The sequence below is a fragment of the Calliphora vicina genome, chromosome 4 (genome assembly GCF_958450345.1).
Source record: "Calliphora vicina chromosome 4, idCalVici1.1, whole genome shotgun sequence".
Taxonomy (NCBI): domain Eukaryota; kingdom Metazoa; phylum Arthropoda; class Insecta; order Diptera; family Calliphoridae; genus Calliphora; species Calliphora vicina.
In genome coordinates, this window is record NC_088783.1 from 64,395,110 (window position 1) to 64,408,377 (window position 13,268).

The 13,268-nt window shown below is 28.9% G+C and overlaps 2 protein-coding genes and 1 non-coding gene across 3 annotated transcripts in view; 1 reads left to right on the forward strand and 2 right to left on the reverse strand.

Moving 5' to 3' along the window:
* Positions 1-13,268, reverse strand: part of LOC135958900 (carboxypeptidase B) — a 375,293-nt gene that overhangs the window by 178,040 nt on the left and 183,985 nt on the right. The gene's annotated exons all lie outside the window — the stretch shown is intronic.
* Positions 1,507-7,845, forward strand: LOC135957908 (methylenetetrahydrofolate reductase (NADPH)). Its single transcript, XM_065508751.1, has 3 exons — positions 1,507-2,166; positions 2,373-2,461; positions 7,450-7,845. Exons 1-3 carry the CDS (start codon positions 1,623-1,625, stop codon positions 7,843-7,845), a joined length of 1,029 nt encoding a protein of 342 aa, XP_065364823.1. The 5' UTR covers positions 1,507-1,622.
* Positions 8,069-8,140, reverse strand: TRNAM-CAU (transfer RNA methionine (anticodon CAU)). Its single transcript has one exon. It is a non-coding gene; the product is annotated as a tRNA-Met (tRNA).

The following is a 13,268-nucleotide window of genomic DNA, read 5'->3' on the forward strand; positions in this document are numbered from 1 at the left end:
AAAATATCGCTAAATATATAATTAATTTAAACTGTTATTCACAAAAAATTAAAAAAATATGTTGACAAAAGTCTACATACGATCTGTACACTAAATAAACATTTTCAGTGAATACAAATTTTCATATAATTCAATATTTCGTTGGGCCACCACGGTTGGGCATCGAAGCAACTAAATTTTCCAGTTCTGCGCACGATATATTTTGCCATTCTTCTGGAATGTTCTCCTTTAACATTGGTGCACAAGTAATAAGATGTTTTCGAATCTTCCGTTATAGAATTTCCCACACGTGCTCAATAACACTTAAGTTCAGGCTTTGAGGTAGTGTGTACAATTATCATGGGGCATGGTAGAGTAGCCAATCTTTGACAATTTGAGACCAATGTTTCGGATCGTTATCTTGCTGAAAAATCCAACTTTAACCAAGAGTTAAAATATCAACTTATGCTCTCAAATTTTGTTCCAAAATGGATTTGTACTGATAACGACCCATATTATCATCAATAAACACTAACATTCCCACTCCAGAAGCAGCGACAGTACCCCATTACTTTTGAGTTTTTATTGAATTCTTTTAAAATGAAGATTACATCTCTAAGATGTAGATTCTTTGGGCGACTACTTCGCAGCTTGTTTTTAACTCTACCAGTGTTTTCAAAGTTACTGAATATTGTTTGAACTGTAGACTTAATAAATTGCATGCTTATCTGTTAGTATTAAAAAAAACCAGGACATGCTGTGGTCATATGTAGACTTTTGTCAATGTTTTTTTTTTATGAATAATTTTGCAAGTTTACATTGCAACAACATTTTTTTTGGTGCATAGCAATAAAAATAGTTTTCAAACAAAACTGCATTATTTTTTTATTTACCGGGTTTTCTCTAATAAAGTGGAAAAAATTGTGGTCGTACGTAGACTTATGTCGACCACTGTACATATATGTATATGACTCTAATAAAATTATTACGTAGAACTATAGATGCGAATTTTCGTAGAATCACAATCACAACAACTAAAGTGATTTTTTTGAATAATTTTATTGAATTTTACATTTCTTGCATGGCGAAATATGTGGAAAACGCAGAGCAAAAATTTTGAGAAAAGATGCCAAAATTCACAACTGTTTTTTGAAAAAAACGACCTAATTTTCAAGAAAATTCATAGATTAAAACAGAGAGCACGCAACACTTCACGGATCTAAATGTGTAATTTTGTTAAAAATCATATTGTTTAATCATGATTATAGTACTGAATTTAACTACTGAAAATTTTCCATTATTTAGTTGTAGTTATTTACAAAACTACATCTTGAACTTATATTCATTAAATAACTGTAAACATATGGTTCAAAAAGTAAATCCCCTAATATTGGCAAGTTTTTCTCTCTCCAAGGAATACAATTTCAAACAACAACCAAAATGGCCATTTCCTAAACAAATCTGGTCTCTTCCAGATACATAAACACAAAAAGCTTTTCTAAAAAAAGCTATTTTTGCTCTCAGCACAACTTGTCTCATCGCTAGTAAAAATAAATAAATAAGCTGCAGCAACTAACTAAAATGCCAAGTTTAGTATTAAAAGTGCACAGAGATTATCAACAACTAAAGTTAATTTTATTAAAATGAACACATCCAACAATAATCAAATTACGAATCAAACCGTCACAGCCATAGGTGCTCACATCTTGCCATCATCTACATCACGTTTAACATACGACATTAAATTGAGGTTCAATGAAGAAGTACCCACCACCAGCTCCACAGATACACAACTGAAACACTTAATTGGAGATAAAATCAAAAATAAAGAATTCTTTTATGGCATAGAAATATTAGCGCGAAGTCATCATGACAATGCAATATTGGATTATAAATCATTTGGTCCCATGCTGCCTTTATTCACTTCCATTGTGTGGTTAAGTTCGGAATATTGGTCAGTGGAGAATATCGAAGAAGTTGAATCAATAAAATTGGCGCGTAAATTACAGCCTCATGGCATTGTGTTGCCACATTTCTCCTGCTATCATTTGCAGGAGGCCAGACTACAAGAGTTTTTAAATTTGAATTTCTCCAATGTTCTGGCTATTCGTGGTGATTTCTTGGACAAAAATCAGGCATTTAAATATTCAGGGGAATTGGTGGACAGTATACGTAAATTGAGAGGAGGTAAGGAAGGGACAGTGTGTAATTTATTATTTTTGCGTTTTGACAATCTGATAAGAAATTAAAAAAGTAAACAAATTATTTAACATGAGTAGTAACTTATATTGTCTAGTTTTTATACTGTTATAAAAATGTAATTGATATCTTTTGTAATTCTAGGAAGTAAATGTATGTTTTGTTTTTTCTTCTTTTTGTTGTTTTTAATTCAGATTCTATAACTATAGGGGTTGGCGGTTATCCAGAAGGTCATCCAGAGAGTTTATCGATGGAGGAGGATTTGAGTAATTTGTTTAAAAAGGTAAGAATTTGTAAAATTAGAAATCAGCACAACTACCATTACCGTTAAAATAATGTTACCGAAATAAAATGATTGAAAATATCGTGAACTGTAAAATACCGTTGTTTCTTAAATACATCATTTAAATAATCGTTACCTCTTAATAGTTTCGAAACCCCGTTTTAAAAAAAAAATTAAATCGATCGGATTCGTTTTTTTTTCGGTTTTAGTGTAGTTTATTAAATATTATGGTATTATAAAAATAAAAAAGATTAGCTAATATACAATAATTCAATCATAGCTGAATTTGAAATAAAATTGCCAGGAGTTACGAGCGATCTTTATTGAAGATTTTCAAATATGAATTAGTACAAGGAATATATCCAATAAATGATATGACTTTAGACAAATTAATCTAATTGAATTATAAATATTATTTCCAAACTTAATAACGTGTCTTCAGAAAATTATTGTATTTTTCAAAGTTAATTAAATGCAAGGATGAATCATCAAGATTTAAAATCCTGATATTCACAGTTATGTCTGCCTTTTTCATCATATAGTTTTTAGAATTTGTTCTTCAGTTCTAAAATAATTAATCGAAAAAGAAGAACAATCATAACTATTATTGATCCCAGAACGAATCTTCACAGTTAATAAAATGCTAGGATAATTCATTAGGACCAGAATTTTATTATTCACAGTTGTCTGCATTTTTTATTAAATTTTTTTTAGAGCTTGTTTTTTATACCCTTCACCATTTTTCATTTGTGACCTCACAAAGTATATATTTATGTATATTCTTATATATATTTTTATCTATATCTGGATTACTAAGTCATTAATATAGACAATATGGATATCTAATGATATTTTAAAATCAATATTCAAAACAATATTAAAAAAAAAATTGTTTCATATCTTTTTATACCCTTCACCTTCGTGAGAATGGTATGTATAAGTTTGTCATTCCGTTTGTAATTTCCACAATATAATTTTCCGACCCTAGTATATATATTCTGGATCCTTATAGATAGCGCAGTCGTTTAAGCCATGTCCGTCTGTCTGTCTGTTGAAATCAATTTTCTGAAGACCCCAGATATCTTCGGGATCAAAATATTCAATAATTCTGTAAGACATGCTTTTGAGAATTTTGCTATTTAAAATCAGCAAAATCGGTCCACAAATGGCTGAGATATGAGGAAAAAACCAGGACAACCAAGATTTTTGATCTATATCTTGATTACTAAGTCATTAATATAGACAATATGGATATCCAATAGGGTATTCATTCGACTAATGATCGTTCGATTAATCGAATAATTTATTTCGAATAATTATTCGAACTATTTAAAAATGACCATTTTCGAATAACGAATAATTCGAATAATTTTATGTAGAATAATCGAATAAAACGAATAAATGTTCATATATATTTAAATTTATTAAATTGCTTAAAATTTTTCATAATTTCAAATTTATATAAGTAATAATGATTCACAAAAATTGTATTGTTTCTGAAATTCGACAAATAACTAAAGACAAAGGGAACTTCGATCACTGTAGATGATCTATAAATATATAAATATTACTGCAAGAAGTTACAATTCTAAAAACAAATCTTTCAAAATTTTTAACTTAGGACTTGAAGCAATGAAAAAATAGGTACGGAATAAAATATATGTTATTTAGCTGGCGAAATATTAATCGCAATTTATAATCAAAATATTAACTTAGATTAAAGTGGAGTTGAATGTGATGGAGAATGTGATTTTGAAACAGTCGTCGAAAGTGATATTGAGGATGACATTTATAATGATTACATTGAAATAGATGAAGGCCATGATCTTAAAATATATGTATGTATATAAGTGATGTTATTAACCGCGTACGTAAGTGTTGCAAAATATTTAATAAATCGAATGATAAACAAATTAGAAACGTTCACTGACAATGATATCAAACTTTGGACCACTTTATTAAGCAAAGATTCGGCAACGTTGATACCCTTGATGTATAATACAATTTGTTATAAATAATTTAGAAATAGTGAATAATAAATTAATAAAGAATTAGTTACTCAATTTAAAACCCGAATTAATGAACGACATAAAACAGTTCTGAATACGTTTATATTGTATTTGAATTCAGGATCATGTCCAACTAGCTCATATTGTTTAAAGCATAGCTCCAAAACGGAAACTAAAGGGGTTGCTAGTCAATTGTTCTGGAGTTAATCTGATCAGAATATTTCTGTTGAAAATTTAATGATGGACTTTGTTTTCGAATGTTTTTTAAGATTATCAATACTTGAATTGTCAACTTTAACGTTATTTTTTGTTTTTCTTTAACAATAAAATATTAAAAAATGGACACCAAAACTTCATTCTTTACTTTTTTAAATTAATCGAATAATTCGATTAATTTTAAACGTGTGATCGAATTATTCGAACAAGTTAAAATCTCTTATTCGAATTATTCGTTTTATTCGAACAAGAGAAAAATCGAATAATTCGAATACCCTAATATCCAATGATAGATATTTTAAAGACCTTTACAACGACGTATGTATATAAGACCATAGTGGACAATGGGTCAAAATCGGAAAAAATATATTTTTTTCACCAGAAAAAATTTAAAAATAAATTTTTTTTTTTTTAAATTTAAAAAAAAATTTTAAATAATAATTAAAAAAAAAATTTACCAAAAAATTAAAAAAACAACTTTGGAAAAAAAAAATAATTTTGTTTACCTAAAAATATTTAAAATTTATATTTTGAAGTATAATTTGGTGAAGGGTATATAATATTCGGCACAGCCTAATAGAGCTCTCTTACTTGTTTACTTCTAAATTTTGAATTTTTCTCTTGAAATTAGTTCTAAAATAATTAACCGGAAAAGGGGAATAATTGTCGGTTTTCGATTCTACTTAAGTCACGAAAAACCGGCATGGAAAGGTAAATTTTATGATTTTCTACACGAATTAACTCGATAATACTGGAATTTTCAACATATTACGACGTTTGAGAAGTAAATTCGTGTTGCGTTAGCATTTAAAATTTAGTGATATCGTCATTAACTTCAGGACTAAGATCGTCCAAAATCAGTTGTGTAGAAATACATACATGGCGATGATCTGCTCCAACAGAAAATAAAAAAAGAATTCATTCATCATTGATTTAAATCATAATGGAATTAATTAATAGCTTAGAATGATTAAATGTTTGTTATTGTGTGTATGACTTAAAAATGAGGGGTTTCTTAAAATTTATAGCTTTGTATAATACAAATACATTGTTAGCTAACCTTTTCTCATCTTTCTGGCAATGTATGGATTCCAAGGCCAAGAACGAATAAAGCCAATATCGGTTATTCTGTTCTGAAATGAAGCGTATCCCAGAGAGAGCGTTCTGCATCGATCGCAACAAATAGTGAACGGACGGGGCAAGTTCTGGACTATGAATCGGGTGAGGCAAAACATCCCAACCACTTCATTCTAAATACTTGGGTGTGTTCGTAAATGCAGTAAATTTGTGCATCACTGATGCCACGACCTGCAAACTTTTGCAACATATAACTTAATGATGCATTGGTTGCACAAATTTGCGGCATCACTGCCAACAATTTGCTTTAAAAAACGTTTGAAGTAAAACAATAATCGCAAATATGCTTTTTCGAACGCTAAACTTTTAATTTGCTGCAGTGATGTAATCATACTGAATTTACGAACACACCCCTTCTTAACATGTATTGCAACATGTGGCCGAGCGTTGTCATAATGGAATATTACATTTTCATGTCTGGTCGCATATTCTGGTCGTTTTTTGGCCATTGCTTGCAAAGGAATCAGTTGCATTGTGATGATTGTGATGGTCTGGTCAGATTTCAATAGTTCATACTAGACTCTTTTGCTCTCACCAAATACTGAGAATTACCTTAGCGCCATACGATCTCTTAATCTTCGGATTATCGAAATAGATACATTTTCATGATTCGGTGCAAAACTGATTTTCTTTTATAGCGTCCAAGTATCATTTCCGACATCCAAAATCGTCTTTCAAGGTCTTTTGGCTTCAATTCGTATGGTACCCAATTTCCCTGCTTTATGATGAATTCTGCTGCTCGCAACCGTTTTGAAATTGTTGCTTGAGTAGTTCCCAATGATTTTGCAAGTTCTTGTTGAGTTTTACAACAATCATCATGGGCGATCTTTGACATCTGTGTCAAAATCACCACTTCTGAACCTCATGAATCATCTCTCGCACATTGAAACAGATGGAACACATTTACCACAAGCTTTGGTGAGCAATCGGTCTGCCTCATCGGAACTTTTTTTTCAAATTAAATAAGTAAAGCAAAACTTCCCGCATATGACAATTCGTTGGTACAAAATTCGACATTTTCGAAGCAAAAAAGGCTTTGTTGTTTATACAGATACATATGTACCCTTCAAAATGACATACATCTGTATAAGTTATTCAAAACAAAAACCGCGTTTAAAAGATTCGGAATCTATTGTGTCAGTTCCAATCACTGTAGGGCAGAGGTTATTTATGTTTCAGTATTGGAAAGGTCGTTATAAGGGGGCTATGGTCTATAGGTTAGATTTTGTAATATGTCACAGAGTATCTGACAGGTATAAATCAATGTTCTCTCCAATGACAATGCTTTGATAAAGTTTTATAACTATTTAGAACCCGTCCTTATCACCGAATAACCATTCATGTGTCCAATTCTTTTCCCTCTAATACTGATGTATTTTAAATTAGGCAAACTGTAAATGATTTAAAAATTAAATTACGGAAACAATCCTTTCACAACTCTGACCTTAACTAACTAAAAATATTTTCCAAAAATCAAAAAAAAAAGTACAAAAATCTCATCACGGAAAAACCCCCTAAATTTTAAAATAAATATAATTATAAATATAATTTTATTAATTATAAATAAATATTTGATTGTTTATCTAAATAATGATTTTTTGTTTTGTTTTTTTTTTTTTGTAACAGGTTCAAGCCGGTGCTGACTTCATAATAACACAAATTTGTTTTTCTCCACAAGCTGTAATTGATTTTGTGAAAAATTGTCGCCTAAAAGAAATAAAAGTACCCATATTAGTTGGCATATTTGTACCGGATAATTTACACATGCTAGAGGCTATATTACGTATAACGAAAATTAAAATGCCTGCTGACATACTACAAGAATATCGTAATCATAATTTATTGGGCCGTAAGAATTTTAAAAATTATGCTGTTCAAAAAGCTGTGGAAATGATAGATACGATATTTTCGAGCGATGTGGAGGTGTATGGTTTGCAATTTTTCACCATGAATAGATTCAAAAATATACCAAAAGTTTTGAGTGCTATAAAGAAAAATGAAAATTTAATAAAGAATAGTTGATAAAATTGCAATGGTGGTTTTATTATAGAATAAATAATGGTTAATAATGGTATTTACAAAAAAAATAATAGTACAATTGATTAATTTGGCTCTATATATGATTGTTTATATGTTAATTGCAATGACGCACGCTGACTAGCAAAATAATAAAAAAATAATTTTATAAATTACAAATAGTTTAATTAAAAAATAATAAAAAAAACTGACTTTGAAACTTTAGCCTTAGCAGAGCAAGGTTTCGATCCTCGGACCTCTGGGTTATGGGCCCAGCACGCTTCCACTGCGCCACTCTGCTTGTTGTTAACCTTGTGTCTAAAGAGTGTTTTATTCTTATGGTAAAGTATATGATTTTAGCAAAGACAGCAACCTTGTTTTAAGAAATGGTGTTGTTATTGAATAAGTTGTGGTGAACTGAGGTGAATTAAATACAGTGTTGTGTTTCTGCAAAACTTGAACTAATAGTCAGTAGAGTCTATGCAGTGCTTTTTATGTAACTGTTTCTAGTGTCGCTTTAGCTGCTTTTTATTACAATAATTTGATATTATAGTGCCACGATCCATGAATGAAATAAACAAGATTGCGACATCGACCATTCCGTTATTTTAGTGTACTCTTTTTGCGTGACGTCAACAGTGACCCTTTTCTTATGTTTTGAATGTAAAATACTTACTTTTTATATGAAATTTCAAAACAAATAGTGAAAAATAAATAAAAAAAATTAATTAAAAATTAAAATGTGGTGTGCAGTCAAAAATTGCAATAATAATAATAACTAGGATCGCCCGGTGGACGAAATTCGACCACTTTTAAACGCTTTTTATCACTTTTATGGAAAGAATTTTTAAAAAAATTGTATTCTGAAAATCTAGAGAAAATAACCTTTTAAACAATATATTGGTGTACAATAACATACTTAAAAGTGTACCACAAAAAAACGTGTGGCCTATTTATATATAAGATAATAATAAAAAATCAAAATCGTGAACTAAAATATAGCAATAATATTGAAAATTAATAAAGTAAAATATGTCTAATAACATAAAATACATTTTATTTTATTAAACATAAATAACTTTTAAACATAATTATTGACTTTTCCATTCTAAATCACATACAATTTTCATATAATACAATCAGTTTGGGTTTTTTTTCTGTGTTTATTTCTTTATGCCATATAACTAGATTTGGCTCGAAATCTTATATTTACTAGATTTCGCTTCGGTGTAACACTATTACAAATAACTGTTTGAAAAAATGCTCTAAAGCACAGTGGGGAAGAATGTTTAAAAAATAAGCCTTTTATCAATCTTGGTCCAAATAAATTCTGAAAAAGATTACGTGTTGTCAAGTTATTGACAGGGAATAGTTGTGTTTAGTATCTTCGGAGAGTTAAGTATGTAATTAAATTTATAAAATTGAGAAATATTCAAAATATTGCAATATCATGCTCTGGATGTAATTTGGTTGGTCCCAAATTTTAGCTTGACTTGAATTTTTTGGAGCAGTTAATTGTTTTTTAATAATCGTTATTTTTTGACCCCACATATAAAAGTCACAATGTGGTAGAATTTTAAAATTACGAACACGTAAATTAGGAAATCTGAAATTAATTATTAAAAAATTAGGATATGAAATATTTTAATAAAATTTGTGATCAAAAACTAAATTACCTCGAAATACGTCAATTTCAAATCGGTGCCCATGCAAACCCATAGTAGGTACAAATTTGTGTTTTTATACCCTTCACCTTCATTCCATTTGTAATTTCTACATTTTTCATTTCCGACCCTATAAAGTATATATATTCTGGATCCTTATAGATAGTGGAGTCGATTAAGCCATGTCTGTCTGTCTGTTGAAATCAATTTTCTGAAGACCCCAATTATCTTCGGGATCCAAATCTTCAATAATTCTGTCAGACATGCTTTCGAGAAGTTTGCTATTTAAAATCAGCCATAATCGGTCCATAAATAACGGAGATATGAGCAAAAAACCGGGACAACCTCGATTTTTGACCTATTTTTGATTTATATCTGGATTACTAAGTCATTAATATAGACAATATGGATATCTAATGATAGATATTTCAAAGTCCATTGCAACGATGTAGATAAGGCTATAGTAAGTTGGACCTATAATGGGTCAAAATTAAAAAAAATTAAATTTTGTTTACCTAAAAAAATTTTTTTTAAGTATAATTTGGTGAAGGGTATATAAGATTCGGCACAGCCGAATATAGCTCTCTTACTTGTTTTATATTCATATAGCGTTTATTAGAATTTAAATTTGGTTTAAAAAAAATTAATATGTAATATGTACTTGGGCTTTGAATATGCATGACATTTTTTTTTTAATTTTTTTTCAGTACCAAATTATAATGGCTTATCGATGTCAAATATTTTTGTGAAATACTGAAACAATTTTTTCAACATTTTTATTTTTTTGGAATATATTACTACTTTGAAGAATATTTCAGAATTTTCTAATTGAATTTCGAATTATCTTCCAAAATTTTCTAACTGAATTTAATAATATTCCAATTATATTTCAGAATTTTCCATTTATTTTTCAGAAATTTCTAATTGTAATTCAGAAACTATAGTTTCTTATATGGTGGGGCTTGACCCTACATACACTAAGTAAATGAGCAAAATAATTTTTCTGTTAAAATTTCAATAATTTATTTTCGTGAATGATTTTCGGAAGTGGGCCTTATATGGGAGCTATGACCAATTATGAACCGATCACCATGAAATTGGCTCGTGAGATTTATATCTATATGAAATTTATTTCTGTTGAATTTTATGTGTATACCAAAATTTTTAGGAGATTTATGCTCGTTAAAGTGATTTTCAGAAGCGGGTCTTATATGGGAGCTATGACTAATTGTGGACCGATCTTCATGAAGTCCCGCAAAAACTTCGCATACAATTTTAAATGTAACTATAATTTAACTACTTCACAAAAATAAAATATTTTTTTTATTTATTTATTATTATTTATTATTATAACCGGTATGGAGTTATTCATAAGGATTTATATGTTTCAGAACATTTTAAAAATGTTCATCGACTTAGTGCATATTTAGCCCTTAAGAGCATATTTTTGCACTTATTAGATTTTACAGCATATTTGGCTTTTTTAGGTCAATTTTTTTTATAATTTGTTTGTATAATTTTTGCTGGCATTTATCTAATATTAAATTACGTTTTGTTTAAATTTTAAAAAAAAAAATTGACAAAAAAATTTAAAAAAAAATTCAAAAAAAAAATTTTAAAAAAAATCAAACAAATTTTTTTAAAAAAATCAAACAAATTTTTTAAAAAAATTAAAAAAAAAAATTTTAAAACCTTTTTTTAGCAAAAAAATCATCTTCATTTCTTGAAAAATTGCAATGGTTTTCCTATTTTTATACCCACCATCGAAGATGAAGGGGTATATTGATTTTTCTTTCCGTTTGTAATATATCGAAATATTGGTCATAGAAACAAAAGATATGTATATCCTGGGTTTCGAGCTATCTCCGTCCGTCTGTTGAAAAAGCGATAGGTTCCAAACAAAAGATAGCTGACTGACATTTTCCACAAATACTCTCAGTTGTGACAATATTGGTTAATGATTTCTCCTAGCCCCCATACAAATGTCCCACAGAATATTGTTTCAGCAGTCAAAAATATGTTGATTATACGGCAATCTTGGTAACATTTTGAACAAATTAGTTCTAAGTACTCTGAAATTATACTGTAAAGTATGTAGAATATCGGGAAACTTTTGTCCCTAGTCGACATAAGTCATTTAAAGTTTTAAGAAATTAAACACTCTATAAAATTGTGCACAGTTTGGACCATAACTAATTCAAGTCCCCATAGAAGACCAAAACTACATATTGATGGTGGGTATACAAGCTTTGGCTTCAAGAATTATGTATATAGAGTTCATTGCACTATTCATTGGAGCATAATTTCAGTTTCCCTGGCTATTACCTTTTATTTTTGCTGTAAATGCACATACTATATCCAACGATAATAAAATATTTGTTTGATACTTAAGGCTTTTTTATAACGTTCGTTATAAACTCCATTCGAAATTGGATTTACTTTTCATTTTTATTTAATTCCCCTTAAGGTTTGTTGGAAAACTAGATACAGTGGACAAAGAACGAAATAGATATCAATGAAATAACTTTAAAAATTATCAAATAGAAACGTAGACAATCGTTAGGTTGAAGGGGGAAATAAAAATAAATACATTTCAGAAATTCGTGACCTTGAAAATTAATTTTAAGTTAGAAGTTTTATTTCACTATAGTTCGATATAAATATTTAAATTTAACTTTGGTTATTTATTATCATCATTTTTAATACGTAATTTCATTTCAAGCTAAAATCAAAATATTACTTTAAAAACTTTCTATTTCACCATTCAAAATATTACACTAGCCAATACAATAAGAATAGGAATACCTACATACATACATATAGAATCATCCAACTTTCAGTGGCATGTTGAAAAGCCATTTATAAAACCCAAATAATACTGTGCAGCAGCATAATGCCACAAACAAAGTGAATCAACACCAACAACAACAACTGTAAGGAACTAAAGGATGAATATTTTTACGAGTATAAAAGTGTATATTTGAATGGGTTTTACATCACTTGCCACAGAAATGATTACAAGGAAACAACAAACACTCTTTAAATGGTTTAAATATTTTATTAAAAATAAGAACGAAAAAGTATAATTTTCGTGCTATACATGTATAAATATCTTTATAATAATAGCTAAAAGGAAAACTAAAAAAAAAATGAAATAATAGAGTTTGTAAATCAAAAAAGAAGAAAACAGAACTAAGAAATTTATAAAGAATAAAAGATACTTCAGATATTTTGCATATTGAATGTAATCGAAACTTTACAAAAGATTTTGAACACAATAAAAGAAATCAATATTTATAGCATTATCTACCTCTAGCTATATATCTATAAAAAGGGTATTTCATTACGTGCTTCCTATCTATAAATTTAAATAAAAAAAGTCATATTATTATCCTATCCAGAAGATGACTTTTTGATGAAAATTAGTGTCAGTTTCCCACTGCTCCAGGGCCCATTCTGCGAATACCTTCAACTCCTGGGTCAGTTGAATTTTGTGCTGATGCAGGCCCAAGTGTCGAAGCTAAATTCGACAATTTGTGGTCTGCGACCATGTTTTCTGTTATTCACCACACAGGCGACCGAAAAATGGGCGAAGCGATTTTTTTCATGTTTATCTACTTAAAAAATTAGCAGATAGGTTTTTTTGGAATTGGAACCTTTTTTGGGGAAAAACTCAATTACTCATATTTTATAAATCAAAATCAATTTTTAGTACAAAAAACTCAAAATATTTTAAATCGTGAATAACTTCGTAAATACTGCGAT

What these genes read in the sequence shown, in the direction of transcription:
- LOC135957908 (XM_065508751.1), top strand. Translation starts at nt 1,623, where the DNA reads ATGAACACATCCAACAATAATCAAATTACGAATCAAACCGTCACAGCC. An exon ending in TATACGTAAATTGAGAGGAG is followed by an intron (nt 2,167 to 2,372) that starts GTAAGGAAGGGA and finishes TTTTTAATTCAG; the next exon opens with ATTCTATAACTATAGGGGTT. An exon ending in TGAGTAATTTGTTTAAAAAG is followed by an intron (nt 2,462 to 7,449) that starts GTAAGAATTTGT and finishes TTTTTGTAACAG; the next exon opens with GTTCAAGCCGGTGCTGACTT.